Raw genomic sequence first — 27,491 nt, 5'->3', positions numbered from 1 at the left:
TTCAGGGAATAGGACCTGCTGGGCCTGTATCCCTGCTGCTACATTCTGTAACTCTGTCACTTGCCTTTGCCATACTACAGAGGATTTTTTCAAGCTAAACTGAAGAACACAGCCTGCTCCTGGCTACACATGCACACTGTGGTAATGGTTGTGAGCATCAGCTCTGAAACTGATTCAGACAAACAAAAATTAAAATAATATCCTATTTCCAGTTGTAACCTGTGTGTCATGTGTTCTTGAATGGGTTTTTGGATCAGAAACTCCCTGGAACTTCACACAAATAACAGTCTCACTATCATTTGACTCAAGGTGAGTGCAGGACAGAGCAGTTGTGCCTTGTTAAACTCAGAGCTCTGCATGACAAGGCCCGACCCAGGTCTGAGGGCTCCACCCCCGAGAGCAGCTCTGCAGTGCAGGTCCCAGGCCCACCCAGGAGACAGGGGCAGAGATGGGCACACACACAGCAGGGCTCAGCCAGGGACTGAAGGTCTCAGGCAAAGCTGGGACACATCCCTGGGCCCTTGGCAGGAGGTGGTGGGGCTGGGGGTCCCAGGGCAGGCCAGCCCCAGCCACTGAGGCCTGTGATCACCATCAGGACCCTGTCAGGACTAAACTTCAGTGCTCCTGTGCTCTTCTTCAGACACTGGTGGTGGGACACTTTGGAGACAGAGTATAGGGCCAGATGGAAATGCCATGCTGTGAAAACCTATCTCAGTTGAACACTGATGAGTTTAAAAAAAAACACATGACACTTGCCTTTTGCAAATTTGTGCAGATGGTTATGGGTATTCAGTCCCTTCTGCTAGTGCAGGGCTGGAAAGAATTGTCTTCAGAGATTTCCCCCAGTGTATACTGGTAGGGAAAGATGAGACACAGAAAAGAAAGAGGAAGAGGGAAGGTTCCGGAAGGGAAGGGAAGGTTCCGGAAGGGAAGGGAAGGGAAGGGAAGGGAAGGGAAGGGAAGGGAAGGGAAGGGAAGGGAAGGGAAGGGGTATTGTTTTGTTTGTTTTTTAATGGCTCCTGCTCATGTGAAAAAATATGTGAAAAATTATTGGAAAAACAGAGATAAAGCAGTGAGTTGTACATCATACAGGCTGTCTGCTCTGAATGTTTGACACTTCTGAAAAGTTTACCTCCATAATTTCTGAGGCAGAATTCTCTACTTTAGATCTAGGGTTATGGTATCATCTTCCCAGAGATGATACCATGCTCAAAAATTTTAATTTACTTTTAGAGTTAACAGCTGCCCAAAGAGCAGCAGCTATGAGGGCAGCTGGGACATGACAGATTTCTTGCAGTAGAAGCAGTGTGAATTCAGTTTCTGGTTTCATCTTCTTTGGTATGCTGACCTCTAGGGAAACTTTTCTGCAAAACGGTTTGCCAGAGCATTTGTGTAGGGTGCTATTGTGGCTTCAATCAAGTCACAGACCTTTTTCTAGGGACCAGGCATTTGGTGTCAAATCCAAAGTAGGCTCTCACATGAAGCTGCTCCCTAAGGTGGTTCAGCATGCTTGTGTGAGTAAAGGTCTTGGTACACTTAAGTAGGGCTCAGTCAGCAGAGGAAATGCATACTGAGTTAAGAAACAAGGTGATTGTTCTGAATCTTTGTGAACTTGGTAGTTAAAAATCTGGAAAGTCCTCTGTGCTCTGAGTTTTTGCAGGACTGCATACACCTTTCCGTCCATGGCTAAAACTGCTTCAGCAATGGATCAAATTGCTAAACAATTCAACCACTTAAATTCTAGCCTGATGGCTTTGGGAAGCATAAATAGATTGCTTCCCCAAATGAATTGGAGTGAGTGGCAACTGTCTCTCATCAACAGGCAATTAACCTGTTTCAAAAGAGACTGGGCTTAAAAGCCAAAAAGCTTTGATTGACTGTTTGTAACTGCCTGCATGAGCTCTGTCTCTTAGGGCAAATAGTCCTTCCTTCTAGGTATTTATTTCCTTTCATAGAATCACAGGATGGCCTGGCTTGGAAGGAAGCTTAAAGATCACGTAGCTCCAGCCTGCCCACCATGGGCAGGGACACCTTTCCTAGCCTCTAACTAAATTCATAGAGCACTGTGATTTCCTGTCTGTGTTACACTAGACAAGTCATGCTCTGCCAGTCTACTCTGAAACAGAGATTTCTGTTCACTGATGATCTTTATAGCTTTTTCTGCTCCTGTTGTGAATTCATTTTTCTCTGAATAAGAATGATCACAACAGACAGAGACTCAATGGTCTAACAGTGACTTAAAGACAGCATTAATCTTTCTCAGCTCTTTAAGTGTATGGGTTGTATTTGACATTTCACTGGTAAGTCCACTTGTGTCCTGACCAGCCAATACACAAGTCTTTATCCTTCTCTGGTCTTTTTCCAACAGCTGAGTTCCCAGATCATTGCAACATTCTTCTTGTTGAGAAGAACAAACATGGATATAGTTATTTAGTCAGTTTTTCCACAGGGCCTTGGGAAACATGAATTATTGTACTCTAGTCAATAATCTTAGGACAAGATTCAAATACAGTTGCAGCAAAGAAATAGCAGAGGTAGTATCAAAAACTACAGCAGACTACACAAGACAGTATATGTAGACATCAGACTGTTTTTCTAAAATGGTTAGAAGACATGTGAAAGCATACAGTCTTCTAAGACTTCCATATTTATCAAAAAAACCAACCAAACAACAGCAAAAGAAAAAAACAAGCTAGAAATTTGAATTCCTCTGTGGCTTGGGAGAAATTGCTCTTGCAGGATAAAAAAATTTGCAGGTTGATGCTGGAAGATTGAAAACAAAACTTCAAAGAACTCTAGGTACCTGTTACTGCTTGGGAGAAGGAGGAAACCAGACACCTTCCCCCCTCAAAAAAAAACAAACCAAAACCAAACCAAACCAACCAACCAAACAAACAACAACAAAGAAAAAAAAAACACAAACAAAAAACCACACCAAAACCCCCCCTGAGTCAGCCAAAACCATCCTTAAGGAGAAATGCCTACCAAGTCAACAAACAAGCCCCGAGGAATTCTGCTGAAAATGATCTTCAAACTACTGAAGACTTTACCTATCTCTTTTTATTTTGATGGGTTGACAGTTTGTTCTGCATAAGAAGAATATTGCTAAGGTCTTATTACACATGGTGGCACAGACAGAACACAGAAACATTTTTAAAAAAGAAGGAAGTACAACAAAAGTCTTAACAAAAAAAGAAGTGGTACCATTGTCTGTGACATGTAGCACAGCCTCCTCCTTACCTGGGACCAGCTCAGCATCTATTTGTACCAATTGTGTTACACTAAGGATGGTGAACAGGTGGGAACAGAACAGAACAGTCAGAACAGACTTAATGTGCTTAATGTGCAGATACAGCAAAATATTTGAATGAAAAATAGAATATGAGTTGAGGGGTTTTTTTTCCTTAAATAAAATTAAATTACCTAAATGCTAGTCTAAGTTTCCTCCATGGGATGGTTGGTAGGGAAGTGCTTTTCCAAAGACTCAGTTTCTAGAACTGGCATGAAAATACTTTTGGAGATGATAGTATTTTGGCTGCAACTTTCCAGGTGTGTTTTTCTGTAGTGTTTAGCAATGTTTTCACCTGCTAACCATATAGTAATACCTTGCAAGATATGAGATCCCTGCAACCAATATTCCTATGGCACAAGGTTTCAGTTTGTGTGGAACAACCATCTTTAGAGAGTACTGGTTCTCACACCCTTGCAGGTGCCACTGCCAAAACCTAATCTGGAGCTCCTCTCCCTACTATTTGCTCTTCCACACTAAGCCTTGTGGAAATAAGCTGTAATGCATCTTGAATTTTCTGGCTCTTTGTGAATCCAACAATTGACACTATGCCATCAATGTCTTCAATGCTTCTGAAAGATTTTATTCTCTGTAAGGAATCTGTTCCAGGTCTGCTTTATTATGTCAGGAATATATGGATAGGTTTCCACTGTCAATTCCTATGCTGCCATCACCTGTCAGCTGACATGATTGCTGTTGGCACATCCCCCTACAACCTGGTGTAGCTCATTTCCAGGCAGAGCAAACTTGCTGTCATTTGCAGCTTAGCTTCTAGTTAAGCTACTCTGACAAGTCATGAGGCTTGCTCCAGATGCAGAAACAACAGCACTCTACTGCTAATGACACAGCTCTTTCAAATAACATATCCCTCATCCAGAAATGCCAGGTAATGCTTGGGAATAAATTAGAAATTGCTTCCTGTGTTTCTTTGTCCAGATCTGCCCTGGGTAATTATCCTCAGTCTCTACAGCTGCTCTGTGATGTAGGGTGTTTGGCTTTCTGGGTTTTGTTTTTGTTTTTTCCCAGAGTGCCAGAGGGCTGACGGCACATTGGCTTTGCTGAGTGTGCTGCAGCAGCCCTGGAGAACCTTCTCATGGTTGCTGAATATTCACATACAAGGCAAGCAGAAAAGGACGTCAGGAAAGCTGAGAGCAGCCTCCAGACCACTAGGGAAAGATAAGTTATTCCCCAACAGCACAGTACTTCCATAGGGCACAGCATGCTGATAAAACACCCCAATTTCACAAAGTGTGAATGCAGTCACTGCCTACGTTAGAGTAACCCTTCTTGGACAGGGACCTTCTCTCCTGAAATGGCAGGTGGGCCAGCACATCAGGCTTTTTCCTTCACATTCCTATGGCACATCGTTAGAAAATAGAAAACAAACAACTTGGTTGTTCTCCAAGTAATTCACACCTTAAGAGGAAGCCTGAAGGAAAGTGCAGGTGCCTCCGTGTATGTGTGTGTACAACTAGAGAAATATGCCATGAATGCTTTGATGACGTTTGGAAGAAATGTGAGTTGGAACAGAGAGGTAAAGGGTGAATTACTAAACACACTTGTGAAAGAAGATTTGCTGGGTAGCAGATGACACCCGGGACTTGGACAGGCAAAATATTTTTGCTTGGGTTTAGAAAAGGGGAGGAAAGAGTGATTTTAAGGAGCTGAAATACAACAGTGAAAAACAGGTGGGTTCCTTTGTTTTGGTCTTTTTTTGTGTGTTTTACAAACAAATGTAACCAGTACGTATATAAGCTAGCTAGCTAACAGCAGTCAGATAGCAAGGTGGCCAGAAAGGAAAGACAATATATTCTGTTTTTAAAGTGCTCACAACGTTCAAGATGGTATAGCAGATGTGCCTAATAGAAGAGAGCCTGAGAAGCCAAATTGAGGCACTCAGCAGTTGCAGCTCCAGTCATGAAATTCAATAAAACCATGAAAAGGCAACTGGGCAGAGTAGGCAGGAAAAAGGAAAAAAAAAATCTGAGTCTTTCATTAGCGCATGAAATCAGAAAGCTTGGAGGAAACTTAAAATAGCCTAAGTTTCCTTAGTTGTACTTAGTTTCAGTAGCGCAGAACAGCAAAAAAAAAAAAAAAAGAAAAGAGAAAAAAAAAGTACTTTCATGAAGCAGAGAAGTGGCTTCACTGTTTCAGAGTAACGCAAGTGTTTTATCTGAAGAGGTTTTCTCTCACGCCCCCAGTCGATAACCAAGGTCTACGTACAATAAAAGCAGGGAAAACCGTATGGGGACCGGCGATTTTCGTACACCACCTCCCAGAGCCTGAGGCGGCGCCCGCACTGCTTCAGCTCACAGAAAGGGCGAGGTGGGCAGCTGCTACGGGGGGTCATCTGGTCCATCCTCCTCGCCCAAGCGGGGTCATCCTAGAGCACACTACACAGGAATGCGTCCAGACGGCTTTGGAGCACCTCCAGTGAGGGACACTCCACACCCTCTCTGGGCAGCCTATTTAGGTGCTCGGTCACCCACACAGTAAAAAACTTCTTCCTCGTATTCAGGTGGAACTTCCTAGGCATCAGTTTCTGCCCGTTGCCTCCAGAGAGCACAGGGAGAGAGACAAGGCGGGTGCCCGGCGGGCCAAGAACCTCGAGGTCGGGCCTCGCTCACGCTCCCCGCACCGCGCCGGGCGCCATCTTTGGTCCCCTGACGCGGAACAGCCACTGCCTGCGGGACCCGCGGCGCAGTTACTGCGAGAGGGGCAGTTACCGCGAGAGGCACGGGGACGAAGGGAAGGGCCGATGAAGTCTCGCGAGAGCGGGGCGACTCTCGGGCATGCGGGCGAAGGCGGCAGCGCCGCGCCCGATTGGCGGGGCGCGTTCCCCCTCCCCCGCCCGCTTTCGGCGTTGCGCATGCGCCGCGCGCCGCCGGGCCGTGTCCGTGTCCCCCCCCGGTGCGTGTGTCACCCGCGCGCGGCGGCGCTGAGGCCGCGAGAGCGCTCCTGGGCACCGGCGGCGCGGGAGCGGCCCCGATACGTGCGGACCCGCCGGGCAGGAGAACCGGGATCGGAGCCGCGGAGGGCCCCGGATACTTCGCCCGGAGGCGGCCCGGCCTGGCCTGACCCAGCCTCCCTGCCAGGAGCGGCTGAGGGAAGAAGTGGAGGAGGCCCGCGCCCCATGCCCGTGTCCCTGCGCGGCGGCGCCCGCGGCCCAGAATGAAGTGAGGAGGAGCCGCCGCCGCTAGGAGACACTTCCGTTTTGCGGGAGAGGCCGCGCCGGCCTGTGGGACGCTGCCGGTGCCGCTCCGCCGCCGCCGCATCGGGCAGCGCCCCCAGCCCCGGCCTCAGCCCGACCCCGTATGTATTGGTGCGGCCCCATGTGAGGCGGGCGGTGCGGGAGCGAGCGAGGCCCCGGCGCGGCCCGCGGGTGTCCGTCCCGGTAGGTGTGCGCGGCGCCGCCGGGTCCCCATGGCGCCCTGAGCGCGACGGTGGCGGCGGGTTCCCTGGGCCGCGCCCTCGGCCGTGAGCGAGCTCGATGCCGAGCACCTCGGACGCGGCGGCCGGCGGGAGCGGGGGCAGCCGGGGCTGGGGCAGCGGCGGTGGCGGCAGCACGGCGGTGGAGGCGGCGGCCGACAAGAAGCGGCTGCACCACCGGAGACGGAAGCGCTTCGCGGCCCAGCCGCAGCCGCCGCCGCCGGCCCCGCACCCGCTGCTGTTCCCGTTGCTGCAGCCGCCGCTTCTGCAGCCCCCGCTGCTGCAGCCGCCGCTGCCGCCACAGTCCCTGCTCTTCCTGGCGGCCACCGGCGCCTCCTCCTGTTGCGGGGACGGCGGGGAGCGGAAGCGGCCGCGAGGCAAGCGGCGCTCGGGCTCCCGGCACAAGCGGCGGCGGGGCCGCGGCGGCGGCGGCGGGGGCACCCAGGAAGCGGAGAAGCGGCGCGGTAGCGGCGGGTTGAGCACGCTGGTGGAGGAATACGACGACGTGAGCTCTCAGTCCGAGGGACTGTTGGGCAGCGGCGCGGCCGGCGGGGGCAGCGGCGGGGGCAGCCCGGGCTCCTCCTCGGGCGGTGGGACCCAGCGGCAGCGGGGCGAGGCGGAGCGAAGCGGCCGGTCCCGTCGGGAGCACCGCGGCAGCAGCGGGCGCTCCAAGGAGCGGCACCGAGAGCATCGCCGGCGAGGAGAGGAAAAGACGCAGCAGGAGGGGACGGCGGCACCGGGCCGCGGGGCATCCGAGCCCTCTTCGTCCTCCAAATCCCGCAGCCGCCACAACCACACTGGGAGCCAAGACCGGGAGGGACTCAAGAGCAGCAGCGGCGGTGGCAGCGACAGCCGCAGAAAGGGCTCCCTCCCCTCGCCCAGCAGCAGCAGGAAAGACCGGGAGAGCAAATCGCACCGGAGCCGGACTAAAGCGGCTAAAGAGCCACCGTCGGCGTACAAGGACCCTCCGAAAGCTTACCGGGACGACAAGCTCGAGCCCAAGGCGTACCGGCGGCAGCGCTCGTCGCCCAGCCCCGGCCGGGATGACAGCCCTCCTCTGCACCGCTCCTCGCAGAGCCAGCGCAGCCGCAAGTCGCTCAGCCCGGTGGGCGCCCGCTCGCCACTCAGCCCCTACAGCCGACGCCGATCCCCCAGCTACAGCCGGCACAGCTCGTACGAGCGCGGCGGGGATGTGTCGCCCAGCCCCTACAGCAGCTGGCGCCGGTCGCGAAGCCCCTACAGCCCCGTTATCCGGTAAGTCCGGGCCCGGGGGCGAAGGCGGGATGGGTTGGGGGCCCGCTGTGTGGAGGAGGGGAGTAATGACTGGGGCAGGAATGCAGGAGAGGCCAGAGAGGTTTGCATCCAGCAGCAATCCCTCTCTCTTGTCCTTTTGCTGCCAGAAAGCTGGGGTGAGGGGTAGGGGAGAGGGAGAAGTACAAAGATCTTCCCGTCCTGTCTCTCGGGGAGAAAGGGAGACGCGAGTGCCTGTTACACTTCATGGCTGGTTTCTCTTCGTGGGAGACCACCTGGCTGGAAAAAGGCTTTTACATGTTAAAAGATATGAGAACATTTTCAAATGAGAGTGACTGAAAGAAGATGGTCCTTTGAGGACAGGTTTTCTAAAAGACCAATTTTGATTTTTAAATCTTTGCTTACAAAGTACAGACGTTCTGGTACATTTGTATGTGTTCTGTTCTTGGGTAAAATAGGATGCATATTGAATATATCTGGGTTTGGTTTAATTTCTGCTAATCTAAAGAGAAAATCAGCTGACAGGCAACTTGTGTTTACAAGTGTTTTCTTGCTCTTTTTAGAGGTCTATAGAAGGATTTGGGGTGTCTGTTTTGCTAGAAAATTGAGTCAGTCTCACGTTTTGATAAATTGTCTTGAACTTTGCATAAGCTATGAAAAATATAAGCTCTTTACCTGGTAAGGTTATGCATGTGTATATAATTAATGCATGCTTGCAGAGAATTTTTCTTCAGTTTTAGTGGGAACTCAGGGTGTAAAGATCAGCATTGCATGAGATCTTGAATTTTATGTGGAGAGGAAGTGTGGGCTGTATTTTCTCATCAGATGCAAACCATGTTGTGGAATTAAAGCTCTTCAGAATATTTTAACCTGCAGAAAAGTGCACTGGAACTTTAAAAGTATTTGCTTAGTATGTGTTTATAACTGAAGATTTTTATTTCCTGTATTGGAATCTTACTATTGCCTTGTTGTTTGTAGAGCTGCTTAAATTCATGTCTGGATTTCAGTTTTAAAGGTATCCAGCAATGTGTTGTTCCACTGGCAAGAATTTTGTTTACAATTTTTGTTTACCTGGTGGTTTGTCTGAGAACTGTTCTCTGGTGTTTTTGATAAGCACTTTGTGTTGATCACCATTTGGGGTGTCCTGTGGGGTATCCAGGGAACATGATAAAGCTGTTCCGTGTTTCATTGAGCTCTTGGTAGAGTCTGCTGTCCTGGGTGTGCATTAAATGCTGTTTAAAGAGCAAAGTAACAAAGCTGTGTCCTACTTTGTTCAGAGAGACAGAGCCAAAGCACTGTGGGGTAAGAATAGTGATTGTCTAAAGGTGTGGTTGTATGGAATAATTTTGTAAGCAGTAGGGTGTTCCAAGAAGAAAACACTGTAATTGCTCTGAAAACATCATGCTGTTCTTCTGTGAGATTCTGTTACAATTGGTTAAAATACACTTTCAAAATTATTTGCCTAATAGCACAACAGCAATATTATATGCATGCCCTAGGAATCAGATTATTTTCTGTAGTTGCTTATATCCTGGAATAAGAAAGCTAATAATGATGCACAGAATTATGCATTTGAGGTTTGCATTTAGGACTAACCAGATTGACAGCCCAGTTAAGTTCAGGGTTCTGTATGCACTGACTAATTGGGCTGTAGTAGAGTTTTGTAGGAGTGTTCTTTTTCTGTTGGTAGTGAGCCTGTGATTTGAAGCACAAAAGTTTGAATCTCCTGATTTTGGTATTCACTCTGCAGTGAGGAAGGCTTTCTTGAGCCTGCAGATCTGTTTCTAGAAGTTAGCTTTGTGACTTCTCGCCTTTCTTCCTCCCTCCAGTTGAATTGTAATTTGCGTTCAGTTTGTAACTGCTTACAGACAAATGCAGACTGTCAGGTGTTCAGGAGAGGAATTGGAATGGCTGAGTGAAAAGGAGAGGTTTCTATATGTAGAAAGGACTGTCCTAATGGGGCATTCATTACAAAAATGTCACAGAAAACAAAGAGACCTTAAAGTGTGACGATAAATTGTTAATAATGTTTACCTGTTGTGGAGAAATGAAAGCCAGTGGTTTTTCCTTCCACACAGCTATCGATCATAATGTATATTGCAATGGCAGTGGGGGAATAGAAAGGTAGAGGTTTATACTTTTTTTTTTAACCATTCAAAACTATGTCATAATCACATTTTGCTTGACTGTGTAGTACTACAGCCAAAATGCTGAACATTTTGCTGTCCTGTTTGATAATGAGACAGTGGCTTTAGACTTGAGAGAGTATTACAGTTTCATGAAGGCAATGCCTTCTTACAGCACCTGTGTCCTTCATGTGGATGACTTAAAGGCTTAATTCTGGGCTTGTATCCAGCTGTAATGATGTCCAGATAGCAGGGACTTTTTATGTGACTATTTCAGCCTGCAAGTCTTTTTGCTCTTTTTGTTTTATGTCTCATCTATGTGTCTTCTCTAATGTTATGTAAATTACCCTGTTATTTTGGTTTGTAGAAAATTATTACAAAGCAGTTCTAGCATGCTTGGAAAGCCTGTGTGTTTAATGGTGATTTTTTAAATCTAGGTGTCTGAGCTGCTTAGGGAGAAACTTCTAGTAAACAGCTGAAGGGAAACGAGTGAAGTCAACTTTGCTAGTTTGAAGCAGCAAAGTTGTTGTGAGGTTTGAATTGCAGTACTGACTTAGCTGGTTTTAGGTGATGTTGTTTGGCTGTGGGTTCTAAGGAGAAGCAAAGACACTGGATATGTGTTCCATACTTGGTGATTACTCTTTAAATGATAGACTAATTACTTTTTCCATTGTAATAGCTGGGAAAGTTTGTGTTTTGAATAAACTGATTGAGCTGTATTCACTTGTTGGACAAAATTTCTTTACTTGCTGCTGGTGGATTTGTATTACTCTTATTTTCTTGTGGATGGGGTAACACAACAGTTCTAAAGTAGCACGTGCATATTTTCAAAATGGAATTTTTTCCAAAAGTATGAGGTATTTATTTCTCTACTGGTAAAATGACTGGATTAAATGAAAAATTTTCAACCAAACCCCATGGTTGACAAAAGAAGCAGACACAGTCTCTTGCTTCGTACAATTTCATGCTAAACTAGTTTCCAGAGAACTTTTTTGTAACTTGAGTCTGGTCATATGTTATGTGATCACACATTTAAATCAGTTAGCAGTATAGATGAGTAATTGCATTTTTCCAAATTTGGATACACCTACCCATCTGCTTAGATAAAAGTAAGTGGGTGGGGCACTACTAGATAGTGCTACTATGTGCATAGATGTTGCTTATAGAAAAGATACAAGATTTATTTTTATTTTGGTACTGGAGTAATCTCAGTCTGTATTGGTTACCTAGTCTGTAGTAGTGAGGCTCTGCAGAATATGGGTCATTTATGTGCAAAATCACAAGTGTAGGGAAAACAGTAAAATACATATTCAGCTAGTAAATGGAGAAGCTGCAGTGCCATACAATGATAGGAAAATGACTTCAGTTCCAGTAATTCTACTACTTTTGAATTTAAAGGATTAAGAGAGTTTGACCCCCCCCTTGATTAGTAAAGATATATTAAAAAAAAAAAAGAGTTAAAGCTCTCTAATTTTGGTTAGTAAAACTGTATTTTGCAGAATTTAAAATGGACCACTCTAGGTTTTCACTGTTTTGAGTAGCTATTTTTTCCAGTGTGCATTGCTGCCTTTGCCTTTTGCTCATGTGCCTTTCCTTTTTCCTTGTTGCTGGTGCTTCTTTCCTTAATTGAAAAAAAAATTTAATTTGAAAAATTTAACTTCAAATGTGCTTGAACACAGATTTTGAGTTGACTTGACCTTTTGCTGGTTGATTTCTTTGTAGACCAAGTTCTCATGTGATAATAGAGGGGTTTAAAGCAGGCTCAAGAAACAAATAAAAGCCTAGCTCAGAGTTTTCCAGTATATATTAGAGACCCTTTTAAAGACTTACTTTTAGTTTGAATCAGTAAGGCAGGTTATGTAGTCTTCATGTACAAAGCAGCTGAGTAGGAGGTTGGTTGCAGAGCTGCATATAATGTAACCTTGAACTAGGGGCTAGAGAAAATAAAATTAATGAATAAGGTATCAAGTGAAAGAATACTATTACTGTAATGGCTTAAAGAAATGAACTATATGTTTGCCTGCTAGACCAACATGGAAAAGCTATAGTATGAGCTAAAGTGTTTTGTCAAGGTGGTTTATGTTACCAAGGGGTTGTAAATGTCTTGGAAGGTCTGTTGTGAAGCCAGTTGATTAAATTTAGGTCTCTCTTCTCAAATACACTTGCTGTGCAGGAAAGGATGGCAGTGCTTAGTCAGTAGTCCAGCATTACCTGTGGGTTAAAGAAAGACCTGGGCTACAGTGGTTGTTTTAACCTCCTTTGGACTGTTAGGTTTCTTCGTTTTGCCTTTATATTCTCATAAATCCCTTTGTGTTATGCATTGTTAAAAGTTACTGACAAAGTTAGTTCCCTTGTTCAGCTCACAGACCCTTACAAAATTGTTTGCACTTAGGTAACATGTAGCTGGCCACCAGCATGATGGATTAAGCTTGCTCTTAAAGCAGTTAAGAAGAAAAGAGGTTTTCAAGTTTAGAACATGAGAAGATAAGACATGATTGTACTGATTTGTCAATAAAATGTAACTTTTTCTTGTATTGAGAGGGTACTGAAAGGGACGGAAAGAAACACCTAAAAATGTAGCATGGCAAGAAAAACCATGTAAGCTGAATGAATGAAATGTATTCCTGGAAATCTGACGTAGGTAACAGTTTTCTTTCCTCTCGGGTTTTAAATACCAAGACAGTAAAAGATAGTACTCTAAGCTACTATTTGGAATTCTTTCATTTTCTGCTTGAGAATGTAAGTGGTATTATATCAGTAGACTTTTTTTCTTTGTTAAATTAATCAGTAAATTTATTAGTGATCCAGTGAAGTGCAATAAAATGTTGCCTGTCAGGAAGGAAAAACATTGTAACAGTTTTGAAACCTGTAATTCAAAACGTTTTGATCTCTTAAGCAGTTTTTTCTAAAGCGGCTAAGTGCATTGTATGAAGCAAAGAAACAATGAGTACCTGTTTGTTTTATGAAATGTTGGGTACTAGGCAAAACCAAAATATTGAAAGACAGAACCGTGATACCTAAACCAACCTTTGTTTTTTTTCCCTTTCATCTTTGAGGGCACTATTTTTCTTGGCCTGAAAAATGGAGTTTTGGTTTCAGGGTGGCTTCCTTACTAGTGCTTTCTTCCTCTATGGCTTTCTTTAAATATGTCTCTTCTCCTATATGGTTTGCAGAGAATATCTTAATGTTTTTGCTTGTTTGTTTGTTTTGCCTTTTATTTTATAGCTATAGCTAAAATGTAATTTCTTCCATGTCCCTTTGCAGCTAGTCTAGTTGTGCAAACTTATAGTCTCCAGGCACATAAGTTTTCTATTTTCTTTTTGTCATCACCCTCTATATATAAAAACACACTGACATCTGTATATGGCTCAGAAAGGATTTTACAAGTGTCATGAAGTGTGGCAGTTGTCCTCTCTGTAGGGATCTACACTTGTGCGAAGTGAATTCAAGATGCTGAAAGAAGATTATTAATGGCTTAAGTGGCAAAGGTACCCTAAAATGGGGCAGAACTTGGGGGTGCAAACAGGGAGAAGCATCGAAGGAAAGTTACCTTCTTAATAACTTAGGCTTCTTATTAGCCTCTCCCCTTGTGTGTTAACAACACACGCTGGTGCTTCAGTTTAAGAGAGTGAAATGTGGCCTTTAGGTTTAGTAAACTTCCTGATCTCTCCTTACTTCAGGAAGAGAAATTTGAATTGCATTGTTCAATGTATTTGCTTTTTGCATTGCAGGTCTGTGCTGTTGCAGCCATTGTTCTTTTGCTCCTTTTTACTGTATTAAAAACAGGCTGCTGACTACATCTGAATCAGTTGGTGTCGAATAAGGCATTTTACATGTATGTGTATGCATGCACACACATTTAATAGAGACCTGCTGGAAGATTTAGACTGTACTTCAGATGTCTCTCCTGGTGTGTTTTCAGGGTCTCACTAGGTAGTCAGTGTCCCATTAACTGGCAGACACTGGCTGTTGTGCAAGTGCATTTCTATGCTTCTGTGACTTCATCTTTTATGTCAAATGTTAGGTCTGAACAGAGTGAGCTGGCTGGTTTTATTATGTATTAGGCAATATTTTTCCACTCTGAGTGCTGTATAAGTTTTAAGGAAAAGCTTGTAAATGTGTCCATATTTTTGGACACATTTTTATAGGTGAAACCTAGTACATAACTTGTTTAGTCTTTTGGGACTTCTGAACTACACAGATGAAAGAAAGTGATAGTTGAGTGTTTAGAAAGACCATTAAGCTTATGAAAACAGCAGGTGTTATCATTGTAACTTGAATAACTAGCACTTAGACAAATATGCTTTTTACTTAAAATTCAGGATTTGTCAGTTTGGTTGAAAATGCTTTTGCATTAATAATTAATGCTTTTGCTGTATTCTCTAGGGTCTACCTCAGTGGTTCAGGTACAGCAAGGGATTCTTGCTAAGGTTTCTGGGCTGCTAAAGGTACCATATATAGGTAATATAATAGTTTTTCTGACATAAATAATGAAAAGTTTTTGGAAAATTTAAACCAGTGCAGTGTTATAACCGCTGTTATAATCAGTCAACATATTTCATAACTAGACTGCTATCATTTTGATCCACTATTAAGGGCTGTAATAGGTACTGGGACTGAAGGTTAACTATTTGTGTGCATGCACATCTGCTGTCTCCCACATGAATGCAGTTCTGACATGGAAAAGTTGTGTAGTTGTCATGTGGAGTGTGAAACCCATGATGGATGATGGTTGGGTTTGTTTTTTTTTCAGCTGAGCTTGCATAAATTCATGTCCATGGCCCAAACTCTCTTGACTAGTATTGGTAAAGTACACACATCAATCCACTGTCAATTCTTACTTGTTTTTGAAATACAGAAGTGTAGGTTATTTTTGCCCTACGTTTTCAAAACTGCCACTTCCTCACTGAGTTATGGTAGCTGAATCAGATGATGAAATTAGTTGTCATTGATTTGAACAGATTTTTTTTCATTTTATCCTTAGTAGTGAGCTAAACAAACCTGGTTTTTTTTTGGTGCCAAAGTGGAACAGAACCAGTCTTAGAATCAGGCACAGTATCTCACCAACTGTGTTGTTTTAGGCTGCTACTTCTCTTTTCTAGTGCATGTGAAATTATGTCTGTATTTATTAGTTACATGATTACTTTCTTTGTTAGGTATCAATCAAAATGAACAAGAAACCCCACATCATCCTTACAAAAGAAGGAGGGCTCATTTTGAGACCTTTAGGGCGTGTTTTAAATTTAGTACAGGTTGCAATGATGTACTTGGGATGGAGGTTATGTTCTACAGGTAATTGGAGAGAGTCACTCTGAAATAGCTGATTTATAAACAAGATGTGCAAGGAAATTTTTTCCAAGACAGGTCAGTGACATCCTTGCAAATGATGCACCATTTATAGAAGTCAGTTTAGGACTAACAGGGACTCTTAGCTTGTGCTTGATGCTGGAGAAATGCAATGATACTGATTCCAGGGCGGGTGCAAATCTGCAGCAGTAACACCTCTGTTTGAGATCTACAGTAATTCCTCTCCAAAAGTGAGACAGCAGCGTGAAGAGAGCTCTGGTATAGCATTTGAAGTGCGTGTATTTTTTATACCCTTTTTCTTCCTGCTACATTGTTTTAACTCTGTATAATGGAACTTTGTACCTTTTTAGTCTTACTCCTGTTTGGCCAAGCCTCTGAAAATATTCTGTGGGATTTAGCACTTAGATCTTCAAAATAATGAGAAAAATTACTTCAGCAGCAGGATTCATACTGAAGAAAGCGTTTTCAGTGGAATTTTTTTGCCCAATATTATTATTTTATTTGGTGTTTATTAGACATGAACATTAATATCTCTTTACTGAGTAAACCAAACGTTAGATTTTGGTTGAAAATTGTTAGAAGAGAATTGTGAGGCTTTTTTCAATTAAAGTGTAAAAAACTTTTAGGATTATTATTGCTATCTGTTATTGTGACCCTGCTGTGCCAGAAAATCCTATAAAACCTGCTTCCTGGTGTATAATTGAACTGTGCTAGTTTCCAAGAGTTATCTTCATCTGGGATTTTTTTTTTTTTTTTTTTTTTCATTCATGAGTCTCTAGCCCTTTGGATCAATTTCACCTGTAGAATTTTGAAGCTTGTGCTATACTATATAGTGTGCATACACATTGTTTCAGTCACTTTTTGATTTATCTGAGTGACTTTTTATTGGGTAAGAGTTCCTGCATTATAAAAGGACGAGAGTGTAAATTTAGAAATTAGTCAATATTGCACACAAAAGAAACGTTATTGTACTAGATTAAATATTTGTTTAGTTGAAGCATTGTGATGTAATTTCGTGTGTTGATAATTAAAACTGAATTGATTTAATTGTCAGTAAAATTAAATTTGGTGTGGGATGGGTAGTCCTGATCATAGGGATTGTAGCTGGCATTCTTTTGGTTTATTTATTGGGTTACTTTTTTTTTGTTGGTTTGGTCTGGGTTTGTTGTTTCCTTTTCTTTTAGCAACCTCCATACATTGGTGTGTTATCTTTTGAACTCTGAAATTCTTGTATCTTCAGTAAGTTTTATTTTTGCTATTTCTTGATACTTTTTTCTTTGTTCACCTGATGAAGACTGGGTGTTTTTAATCCTGAGTATGCTTTTTCCTCCAAATAAGGAAAATAGATTTCCATCAAACTTTAATCAAGAAAATACTTGTAAATCTGATGAATATCCTTGTTATTCTTGGTATGGTAAAATGGATGAAAACCCCTACATTTAATTTACTTTATTTCATAACATTGCTATGTGGTTGCTTTGATTTTTTTCTTTTTTCTTCTTTCTGTTAGTGTCTGCATTCAGATGCAGTTATAGCATAGTCCCATTTGTGGGTTATGTTTGCTTGTCAATAGCTGTAACAAATGTTGGGTACTTGGGCTTTTTGGGAGCTGGGGAGGTTGTTTGTTTTGGTTCTTTTTGAAGTTGTACAATTAGATTTCAGAAAAGGAAAGTTGTCTTTCAGTTGGCTACATTGCAGCCTTTAGTATTCAATTTTTTTCTTTAGTGTTCCGTTTTTTTCTCAGTTCATGAATTTTGATATTTATGGAAGTGAAAATTCAGACATTCCTACAATTAAAAACAGTGTTGCTTAGATTTCTCTTGTCCTGTGTAATTTTAATTTAATTTTGTTGAGTCTGACTATGTATTCAGTTGAATTTTTCTCAAGTACTGTATATATTAAAGGTGTTTGTACAAGTTGCATACATTAAGATTTTCTTTAAGGAGAAAAATGTCTCTTAAGTAGTGAGGCGAGCAGAACATTTCTTGCCTTGTATAAGTATTGTATTTTGCAGTTCTGTGAGATGAGAAACTACGTATGAGAATTTTCATGTCTTCTAACAGGAGGGTGTAGAATCTTGATTGGTTAACTATAGAATTTTTTTTTAATGCATGGTCTTTCCGACTTCATAGATTTCTGTTTATTCTATTATCATGGTGATAAGAGTTGATTTAAAAAATGTAATTTGTCAAAAAAGTAGATGTGCTGGGAAAACAGCTAGACTTCTTTTTACCTGGGTAAATCTTTACTTTTTTGAAACAGGAGATCAGCAAAATCTCGAAGCAGAAGTCCATATTCATCAAGGCACTCCAGGTCTCGTAGCAGACACAGATTGTCTAGATCCAGAAGTCGTCATTCAAGTATTTCTCCTAGTACATTGACTCTGAAGAGTAGCCTGGCTGCTGAGCTGAACAAAAACAAGAAAGCAAGAGCTGCTGAGGCAGCCAAAGCTAGTGCAAAAGCTTCCAATACTTCAACACCTACTAAGGGAAACACTGATGCTGCTGTAAGTGCACCTCAGGTGAACAATGTTAAAGACCTGAAGAAAATCAAAACGGAGCATACACCTTCTCCTACCAGTAGTGCAAATCTGAAAAACGACAAGGCAAAAACAAAGGTCTCACTTCCTGAAACAAAAGCAGAAAATAATTTAATTGCAGACAAAACTACCAAACAGAAGCCTGCAGCAGTAAAAGAGAATAAATTGACTGTTGTGAAGCAGCAACCGGTCCCCGTAAAAGAGAAAAGCAAACCAAGTACACCAAGTGTAGTAGCCAAGGAGAAGGATCGAATTGTTGCACTACCGACCTCCACACTACCACCCTTGCCTTTGCCTCCCACACTGCCTGAAGATAAAGAAACTGATAGGTGAGTTGTGACAGAGATCTGCTTTTGGGATTGTTTGTTCCTTTTTATAATGGTTGTTGTTGTTTCCTTTGGAAAATAAATATAAAACTATATGCCAGGTCAGGCTAATGCATTATTTAATTTGTTCTTGCTCTTCAGCTGTTTGACTGGTGACTGTTAATGAACTGGAGGAATTTGATCTTAAAAATAACTCTAGTTCTAGTTGAAAAAAGAAGAGCTTGGTCTAAGAAGAATCTTTCTATAAAAAGCCTTGAAAGAATTCAGTAACAATATGAGAAAATTATTTAGCTGGGGTTCGAAGAAAAGATTCTCTTCCCTTTGCAAAGCAATTGTTTTATAGTAGGGTGTTATTTTAGTGTAATTTATTTCAAACATCAGTATTACTTTGAGTATGTATAATGGAAATGAGGTTCTTGGCTTGCCATTTGTGCTAATTTTGAAGTGTAAAAATTGGTCTGTAGTGAAGAAATTAATTTCTGTGTCCAAGTGTCATATGAATTTAGACTATGATGTCTGTTTGTAGTCCTAACAGAGAATCTCTGCTGTGATTTGTGGTTTTGTGGGTTTCTTTGGGGTTGTTTTGTTTTGTTTTGCTGAAGGTGCGACATGCCTCTCACATGTATGCAAGAAATCACTTCACAAGTAAGATGGAAATTTCTAGCTAGAGGTGAAAATGTTTCTCTTGTGTTTGCTAGTAATTTAAGTTTGTATTAAACATTAAGGCTGCATAGAAGCCTTGGGAAATAAATGCAACCTAACATAGTATTAGATAATTATATATTATTTTTTAGTTGTAAGAAAGAAATAGTTTCTTGCCCTTCAGCATTAAACTCTAGCATATGTAATAATGGTGTAGCGCATGTATGATTACATTTACATTTGTGACAAAGCCATCCTCTCCAGGTAAATGAGAATCTTGATACTGTGAGCAAGATTTACTGTTTTATCTAAAAACTAGTCTGTGTAGTTTAACTAAATATTGCTGACATTGGAATATTAATTGCAACAACATGAAATGAGATTTCATTTGAAGCTGGATGATAGCTTCTGATATTATTATTATTGTTATATTTTAATGGATTATCTGTTTTAAGTTAGCTAGGCTGAGGAGTTAAGCTACAATTGAGCAGTGGTTCTTTCATTCTCCTTTCAAAGTAGGCTCATTCTCCTTTCAAAACCAAAAGCTGCATTAGAAAGATTAATGAGAAGTAATTGAAAGTCTTTTATGCTTTGCTTAGTTTTGCCTATAGGATGTTATAAACTTTGGATCAGAAATTATAAGTAATGATAAAGTTTAAGTCATCTAAGGAAAAAGATCAATGTTTTTAATTGAACAGAGGCGGAGGAGGGCCAAGGTATTTACCTTGGGCTGTAGGTTACTGTGGGGAAATTGTGTCAACAAAGAAAGTTGGAGCTCGATGCTATGCAGAACTGTCTGGTTCCTTCAGTAAGAATCTCATAAACTCACAAATAAGCAACCTAAGGGAACATCAGTGTTGCTACCCTGCAGTGCAGGTTAGCTGAAAGGGAAAATTGCCCTGGTCATTAATGAAAAAGAAGCTGCTCTTGGCTGCCTCTATTTTCATGTGCTACTTTTAAAATCTGTGTCAGAATCTTTCATATGTTAGGCTTTCACTCATATTGAAAATTCTGGGGAAAAATTATGAGAGAAATACTATTATATAAACTTCAAAATAAGAGTTTTTTATTGCCATGACAGTTACATGCACTGCACTAAGGTGGTTTATTCTTTATAGCATGTTAACCATTATATTTGTGATGAGGGCAGTCTATGCTTCCTTGTGATGCTTCTTTAAATGGGGCAGTGGCAGTTTAGGAAGCGGTAAAAGGACATCAAAGGGTTCAGTTGTGACAGAGAAGCATAGACATATGCAATACACTGGAATTCTCTATTTGAATATATAAGGACTACTTATTGCAAGAAAAGTAAGAAAAAAATGTATGCATTCTGTATTGTGTGGGTTGGCAATATGTTTCCATTTATAGAAGTTCCTGCTTTATCTACAAAACTAAGCAGGTAAGAAGTTGTTGAAAAACTGTCACAGAGAAGGATGAATAGTGCCATTTGGCAAATGCAGCTAACTTGGTAAATGTCCCCTCAAAGCATGACTTAAGTTTTATTGATACAGTGATGGAAATTGAAAGAGTGAATACTGTGTGAGTGTCCCATAGGAGAGAAATAATTATGTAATTATAAAAAGTTTAGAGATGGTCATGGCTTTAAAATTACTGGATATGCAGCAGCTGAACAAATCTAGCTAAACTAAAAGAAGTTGTGGTAAAATTGAGCCATGTACTTAAGAAAAAAAAAAAATCCTGCAGCAGTTATGATTCCCCATTAGAATGGTAAGAGCATTTCTAAGATCACTGTGTAATTGTTAAAAGATGCTGTACATGTGTTTGGGGATTTTTCTCAAGACAGAGATGAGCAGTATCTGTTACCTAATTATGATTGGTTAAAAATCAGTCATATATCAGTAACCCATGTCAGAAAATCATTGTCATTATTTTCATCTGGTATTTTTTTTCTCACTTGATATGCATGCTGATACTAGACATGTGTTGAATCTGGGGTGTTTCAGCAGATGCATGCAATTACAATTTGTAAGTGAGGTGATGTGGACAGGCTTGTAATGCCCAGCAGTGTTAATGTGAGCATGAAGCTCATTAGCTGTGATGACCAATTTTAGAGACAACTGGGTTAGTCAGATCTTCTCTCTTATATGGGAAGTCAGAGTACAGATTTTACCACTGTACTTTTGATGTCTGGCAGCACCTGAGCTCTAAATATTTGTAATAGTCTAGGCCATAAGCTTGGAAAGAAGCTCACGTGGCAGAAGAGGTCTGGCCTGGTAAGGCTTATTGTGTCATCTTACCTCAGCTTTCACCAGGAAGGTCTGCTTTCACAGTTCTGTGGAATTGTGGTTGTTAACTGTGCATCTTCCAAAGAGCTATTTGAGTCATTTATCCAAGTCCTGAAAATTTTAAAAGCAGATTTCAAATGTTGGTGCATTCACAGTCTAGAATATATTATTTTTTGAAAAATAATTCTAATAAGTTTTGCCTTTATGCTAATATTCTACTATCTTCAACTTATTAGCAAAACAATGTTTTTTTTAATAGTTTGAGAGAAAATCTTTCAGTGAAGTCAGTTAAAGAAACAGAGAAGAAACTTCGCCATCTGCTTGCAGACTTGCCTCTTCCACCTGAGCTGCCTGGAGGAGCTGAGGTACCCAAAAGTCCTGAAGAAAAGAAACCAACAGTTCAGTTACATAGCAAGAGAAGACCAAAGTATGTTTATTAAACTTTTTTTAAAAAACTTATTAAGCAAGTAGAAATAATAATAGTTTCTTTAAAATTTGTTCTTGTCGAAAGAGTTCTGCTTTTTGACATTTTTAATATTAATGTGGCTTGACTCAAACTGCATGGTTTATTGCCACTTAATTAATAGTAATAAGACAGTTAACTAATAACGTCTCAATTAGTGTTGAGAGTGTCTTCAAAGTTAAGACAATGTATAGACACACTAGCTGTATCCTTAAAAATATTTTTGCTTTGTAGAATATGTGGACCACGACACGGTGAAACGAAAGAAAAAGAAATAGACTGGGGAAAGCGCTGTGTGGATAAATTTGATATAATCGGTATTATTGGTGAAGGCACTTATGGGCAAGTTTACAAAGCCAAAGATAAAGATACAGGTAAGTTCAAAAAAGATAAATGTAGTTTTACAATTTTAAGTGAATAGGATGGTTTTGGTTTTTGTTTTATATTGAGTAAAATTTGTGGTATTCTGTCCTCTTATGTTTTGAAGTTTTTTAGTTATTGGTGTGTTCAGTTTTAAGTTTAGCATTTGTCTAAATCAGAAATTATTGTTTGCTGCATTGGAAAATCATTTCTCTGCAAAGCTGTGGCTGAAATGTAGCTGAATAGTCCTAAATTCTGATTCTTAGTTTTTGAGTTTTGATGGTCTCGATAAAGTTGAACTAGTAAAGAAGAGAGGCTAAAGACAGGTTGGCAAACTGTAATGAAGTTTGTAAAGGGATGTAACTGTGAAAGAAGCTATGCATAAAATTGGGTCATGGTTGTTTGTACTCCAGTAGTCACTAGTTCATAGTAGGAAGAGAATCTGCTTCTGTGCAACACAGCCGTGAAGAGTTGCACAAGGGGTATTCTTGCAATATAACTGACTTTACAATAGTCACATTCTTTTTTAATTTCATATTAAAATATTGCTGAGATGAGTGAGCAGTCACCACTAGGATACATAATATTGTCACTACTTCTAAATAGATTATGCAAATTCCTTATATATGCTGTATGCTGTGTGATTGTTTTGTGATTAGTTAGTAGTTCTTTCCATGATTGCTTACCCTTCTGGCTTATTTGTGCATGCTTTCAATGCTGGACCATTTTCTACTTCAGCAGTAACTGGATCCCATTGGAGCGCATACCAGCCTCAGTTCCTTCTTTCTGATTGCCAGAAGAATAAGCAGTGTGATTATAATTCCTTCTTTATTCTTTACCTGTCCTTGTGTCAGTTCAGCTTTAGTTCTAACTGAACTGTCACAGATTTTTGCCTCTACCTTGAGAACTTTTGCAAATCATTGTTAGGATCTCCTGAGATACTCTTCCTTGCATATTTGCATTTTAGTCCTTTCATAACCATATTGCCTTTTTGGCAAACTTCAGGTTATTTGTGCGTCACAGTCATCTCTTAACCTCCCCTCCCATAGAAGTTGTCGCTTTCTGCATTGAAGGTGTCTGTACAGATACAGCAAGCAAATCTGTTAGCTTTGGATTCAAATCCTGTGTGGAGAGTGGCATTATGGCCTTTGAGATACCTTAGAAGAAGCTGTGTAATGGGCTTTCAGAGCAAGTGGATGTGGTGTCTTGCTGGAATATGATCTATTGTGAGTGTATCGTGTAACTTAGTGTAGGGTAAGTACTTTTTAGAACTAACACAGATACCTGGGCTGTCAGTAAGCTTCCCAGACACAGCAATAAATTTCAAGAACAAAACAATTGAACTAGCATGTATGGTCTGTAGACATACTCCATCATGAGTAGATCATGCTCCTGCCATTTTGTAGACTCCAGTTTGATCCACCCTGCAGTAAAATAGTTAGGGAAAATCTCCTCACTGTAAAAATGGTAGTGCCACTTGTGCTTGTAGAAAGTATACTGATGAATTTGAGGACTCTTTAGTCATCTGCCTCATACCTTGAGCTGCGTAGTATTTCTGGCTAGATACATGCATTCTGACCAGTGGTAATGCAGTATTAAGAAATCCACAGCAGTCACAGGCCTCTGTCTCTAAAGCTGCTGCTGATAATCGCTCTTTACTGGTTGACATGGTGTGGAATATTGGGATATGTGAGTGAGTAGTGCAGGAGGAAGGAGGATAGCCGTTATAGTGTGTGTAGCTGAAAATTCTCATTTGTAGTTTTGCTTCTGTATGTGATGCTGATTTCTGTTCAGCATAGTGTTTGATGCAAGCATCAGGGTTTTGAACAACAAACATACAAATCAATACTAAATCCCATGGTTTGGTTGCTAATCTTAATGGCTTTTATTTAAATTTTCTCTTAGGGGAAATGGTAGCACTGAAGAAAGTACGACTGGATAATGAAAAGGAAGGGTTTCCAATTACAGCTATTCGAGAGATTAAGATTCTTCGACAGCTTAATCATCAAAGCATTATCAACATGAAGGAAATAGTGACGGATAAAGAAGATGCTTTAGACTTCAAGAAGGACAAAGGTATGTATGCTAACAGGGCTTGCTCTTTCTGGACCTGTTCTTAATGTGATAGTCTGCTATGCTGGATTAAAAGTTATGATTCATTAAAAATATGTTTGCAAATTGTGATGCTTGATGAGGGATTTTAATTTTGATTTAAATACTATAAGAAGTTGCTTATTTATCTCAGCTATGCATTTTGCTTATAGAAACATTTTCTGCCAATATTTTGTGGGATAAAAAAATGTATTGCTTGATTGTGGTTTTGCTGTGAAGAACAGATGTTTGAGTCCTTGATACCCATGGATTAGGGAGGCCAGCAATAATAGGAAGCTCTTAATTGTGAGCTTTTCTTAACCTTTTATTTTTTTAGTACTTTCTTACACCATTTAGAGTATAGTAGGTTGAATGTTGAAGAGATGTTTTTAGTTTTAGGCCTCGGTTTTATATTCATTGTTATTCAGTTATTTTCTTGATGATTAGGCACATGTGTTTTGTGGGCTAGAAGAAGAGTAAATTAAAAGTATGAAAAGCAAGACTTGTACAGTGGTAGTGCTTTTCCCCAAAGAGAAGGCATGCGGACTTATACTCTTGGTTCCTTCAGTTTTAAGTCTGTCTTGTTTGAATTGTTTCAACCTCCTTAGTCTAGAGATTCAAGCAAACAGAGTGAAAATCATGCAGTGTTATTGCTTGGTACCTCTGATACCAGAGTGGTATTTTGCCCCTAGAGGCATTTCATTTTAGGTCTAAGTGTTACAAACCTATCATTTTGGACCTATTTTAGTGTCCTGTGGGCAATTTGTTACATAGTCTGGCTTAAAATGTTTGGAATGTGGTACCTGTCCTTCTTCCCTGCTCTCCCTCCCTGAGTCTCTATACAGCATGCCCAGCAGCAGTGCAGATAGAAAATGCTGTGTGTACTGCATGGCCAGCTGAAACAATACCAGGTGATATGATCATTCAGAAGGTGGATATGAAGCAGGAATTCGTTTGGGTTTTTTTCCTAGCATCTTTGGAGAGTATAATACCTTGAAGTAGGTACAGCACTGACATGCTTAAAAGTGGGAAGTATCTAGCAAGAGTTTCTCAAGAGTTGTGCAGGTTCAGCGGTCAGGCCCCACTCAAAATCCTGACAGTCTGCAACATCCAGTTTAGTCTTTGTATGAGAATCTTGCACTAAGTTTTAATTAGGTGTAACCTACTTGGGTAATGAGACCACACTGAGTATTGACTAAATACATAATGACTCATTAATGAATTTTCTTTCTTTCTGTTTAGTGTTGTGTTTAGAATTGAATAGTAAATTTCAATTTTTTTTTGTCCAAGTCTGTGTTTGTGCTTTTGATATTACTTCTGATTTAATTTCTTGGGTTTTTTTTAACAGTATATTACAAGTACATTTTCTGAAAATTTACAAGGGCAGGGGTTTCTCTGGAGAAGAATTCTGTTCTATTCTGCTAGAATAGAATTAATTTCTGATAGTTGACTAAGTTCTGATAGCTTCTTGAAAACATTAGCAGGACAATGAGACTGCTGTTAAAACTTCTCTGTGAAAATAAGGAAGTTGTGGGTTTTTTTCAGGCACTGTATTCCGTATTTCTCTAATGAGTAGTTCATTGTGAGATAGGGATTTATAGCTGAGTTGTGGCCAAATTGTAGTCTGTGCAAAGAATGAATGCAAGTGGGAGGAAGTTTGGTCATTTTCACAGTAAAGTGTTGCAAATACAAAAGTAGGTTGCTTAACAAGGAACCATTAGAAAAGTGGTAGTGATATCTTACAAGAGGCAGAGGTTAGAGTAAAAGCAGGGTGTTTTGCCTATATGATGAACATGCTTATGCTTAATGTATAATACGTGTTTACCATAGCTTTGAAATATGACTTGGAAAACCCTGCTGATACTGCGCTTAGAAGAGTAGGGAATAAGAACATTTTGCTATCACATGTTTTTGTAGTTATTATGAGTGAAGTTAATTTTGTTTCTAAGGCTGTGTATCATATCCTGACATAGTACTCATCTGCTTTTTCACTTAAGGGAGTGTGGGGGTTTTTTTTGGTTGGATCTCAGTAGTTTAATATACAGTACATTCAGTTTTCTGACAATAATGTAAGTGTTGGGCCCACTTTACAGTACTTGATTTAAGGATACTAAGATAGTAACGTTGCACTGCAAGCCAGCAATAGCTTGGCTTGTGCAACTTTTTCCTGATATTTTGAGCTGCCTTACATGTTTTTAAAAGTGGCATACTCAAAAGTCTGGAAGAGAGAGGATTACTTGTTCCCCATATTAAAGCTTGTCTCAATATTTTCAACAAAGAAAATGGAAGAAATTATATCTGTATTGTATCTTGGCCAGCTTGGACTATAAATTTAAAGACATGAACAGCTTTGATAGATAGTTTTGGGTTTATTCTTTCTCTACTAACTGTTTGCAAAAGAAGTGTAACACATTGGAGCAGTGTGTTACAAATTTTCTAAGTGCATTTCCCTCCATCAGTGGAAGTCAGCACCTTAGGCAGCATAATTGTTTGTATAAATTTGGTATATACAAAACAGAGTGGGTGATGCATGGGTCTGTCTGCTGAGGATCAGAAGTTGTTCACTTTGCAATCTTCATTATACGTGAGATGTGCTTGAGGATGAAGTTGGAGAATGGCATTACTGATTACTGGTTAGTAATGTAACATCTTGATTCTCAGGCACAATCCTGATAGATAAAACATATGTTAGGTGTGGCCACAAGGTGTATTCATTTTATATGTTACTTGTGTAGGCTTTTCTCACCTACCTATCATTCAGAGGCAGATAGGTGAACACCCAAACTTAATGATGGGAGCTTATGACTCTGAGGTTGTATTCAGTCTTTTGTGTGTTGAGCCACCTTATCAGTTATAAAATGAATTATTGAGAAAATGCTTTCTAAATTTGAGCTGTTGTCAGTTTTGGTATTTTTCCTTTGTGTGTGTATAATTTATATGACTTTGGTGTATGTCTTTTTACTTTGAGATGCTTCTTCAGTTCTCAGTTGCCTCTAACAGCTGGGAGATGTTTGTAAGTGCTCAACAGTCTAGCTATGGGATTGACATGATCTCTTTTTACTAAACAGATGGAAAATGCATGATTTAGTTTTTGTTGCTGTGAATGTAAACACAGTAAGTGTACAGCCTGACATACCTTCCTCCTTTTGACCTTTTGACTGGGATAGGTATGTTTGCTAATCTGAGGGAGGATGTAAAACTTTGCATGGAGACCAATAATAAAAGATCTGGTTAACATTGCAGCTTAAGGGTTTTTTTCTGGTTGGTTTTTTTTGTTTTTGTTTTTTTTTTTTTTTTTTGGTTTTTTTTTTTTTGTGTGTGCGTGAATTGCCTGTTTGTGTGTGTGTTTCTATAATTTTAAGATCTAAGTTTACTTTAGATTAAATTTTGAATTGATTTGCAGTACAAATCAGCAAACTTTT

At 40.7% G+C, this 27,491-nt stretch overlaps 1 protein-coding gene across 5 annotated transcripts in view; it reads left to right on the top strand.

Annotated features, from left to right (window-relative positions):
- Window positions 1-6,143: 6,143 nt before the first annotated feature.
- The window catches only part of CDK13 (cyclin dependent kinase 13), a 47,513-nt gene continuing 26,165 nt past the window's right edge, over window positions 6,144-27,491 (top strand). For all 5 annotated transcript variants that reach the window (XM_054648531.2, XM_054648506.2, XM_054648525.2 and 2 more), the window contains exons 1-5: window positions 6,144-7,972; window positions 17,665-18,270; window positions 21,415-21,582; window positions 21,853-21,992; window positions 23,884-24,054. In XM_054648531.2, coding sequence (XP_054504506.2) covers window positions 6,780-7,972; window positions 17,665-18,270; window positions 21,415-21,582; window positions 21,853-21,992; window positions 23,884-24,054 — 2,278 coding nt within the window. In that variant the 5' untranslated portion in view covers window positions 6,144-6,779. The remainder of the gene's footprint in view (window positions 7,973-17,664; window positions 18,271-21,414; window positions 21,583-21,852; window positions 21,993-23,883; window positions 24,055-27,491) is intronic.

This window comes from Agelaius phoeniceus, chromosome 1 (assembly GCF_051311805.1).
Source record: "Agelaius phoeniceus isolate bAgePho1 chromosome 1, bAgePho1.hap1, whole genome shotgun sequence".
NCBI lineage: Eukaryota > Metazoa > Chordata > Aves > Passeriformes > Icteridae > Agelaius > Agelaius phoeniceus.
The sequence above is the reverse complement of the archived record's forward strand: the minus strand, read 5'-3'. Positions and strand labels throughout refer to the sequence as shown.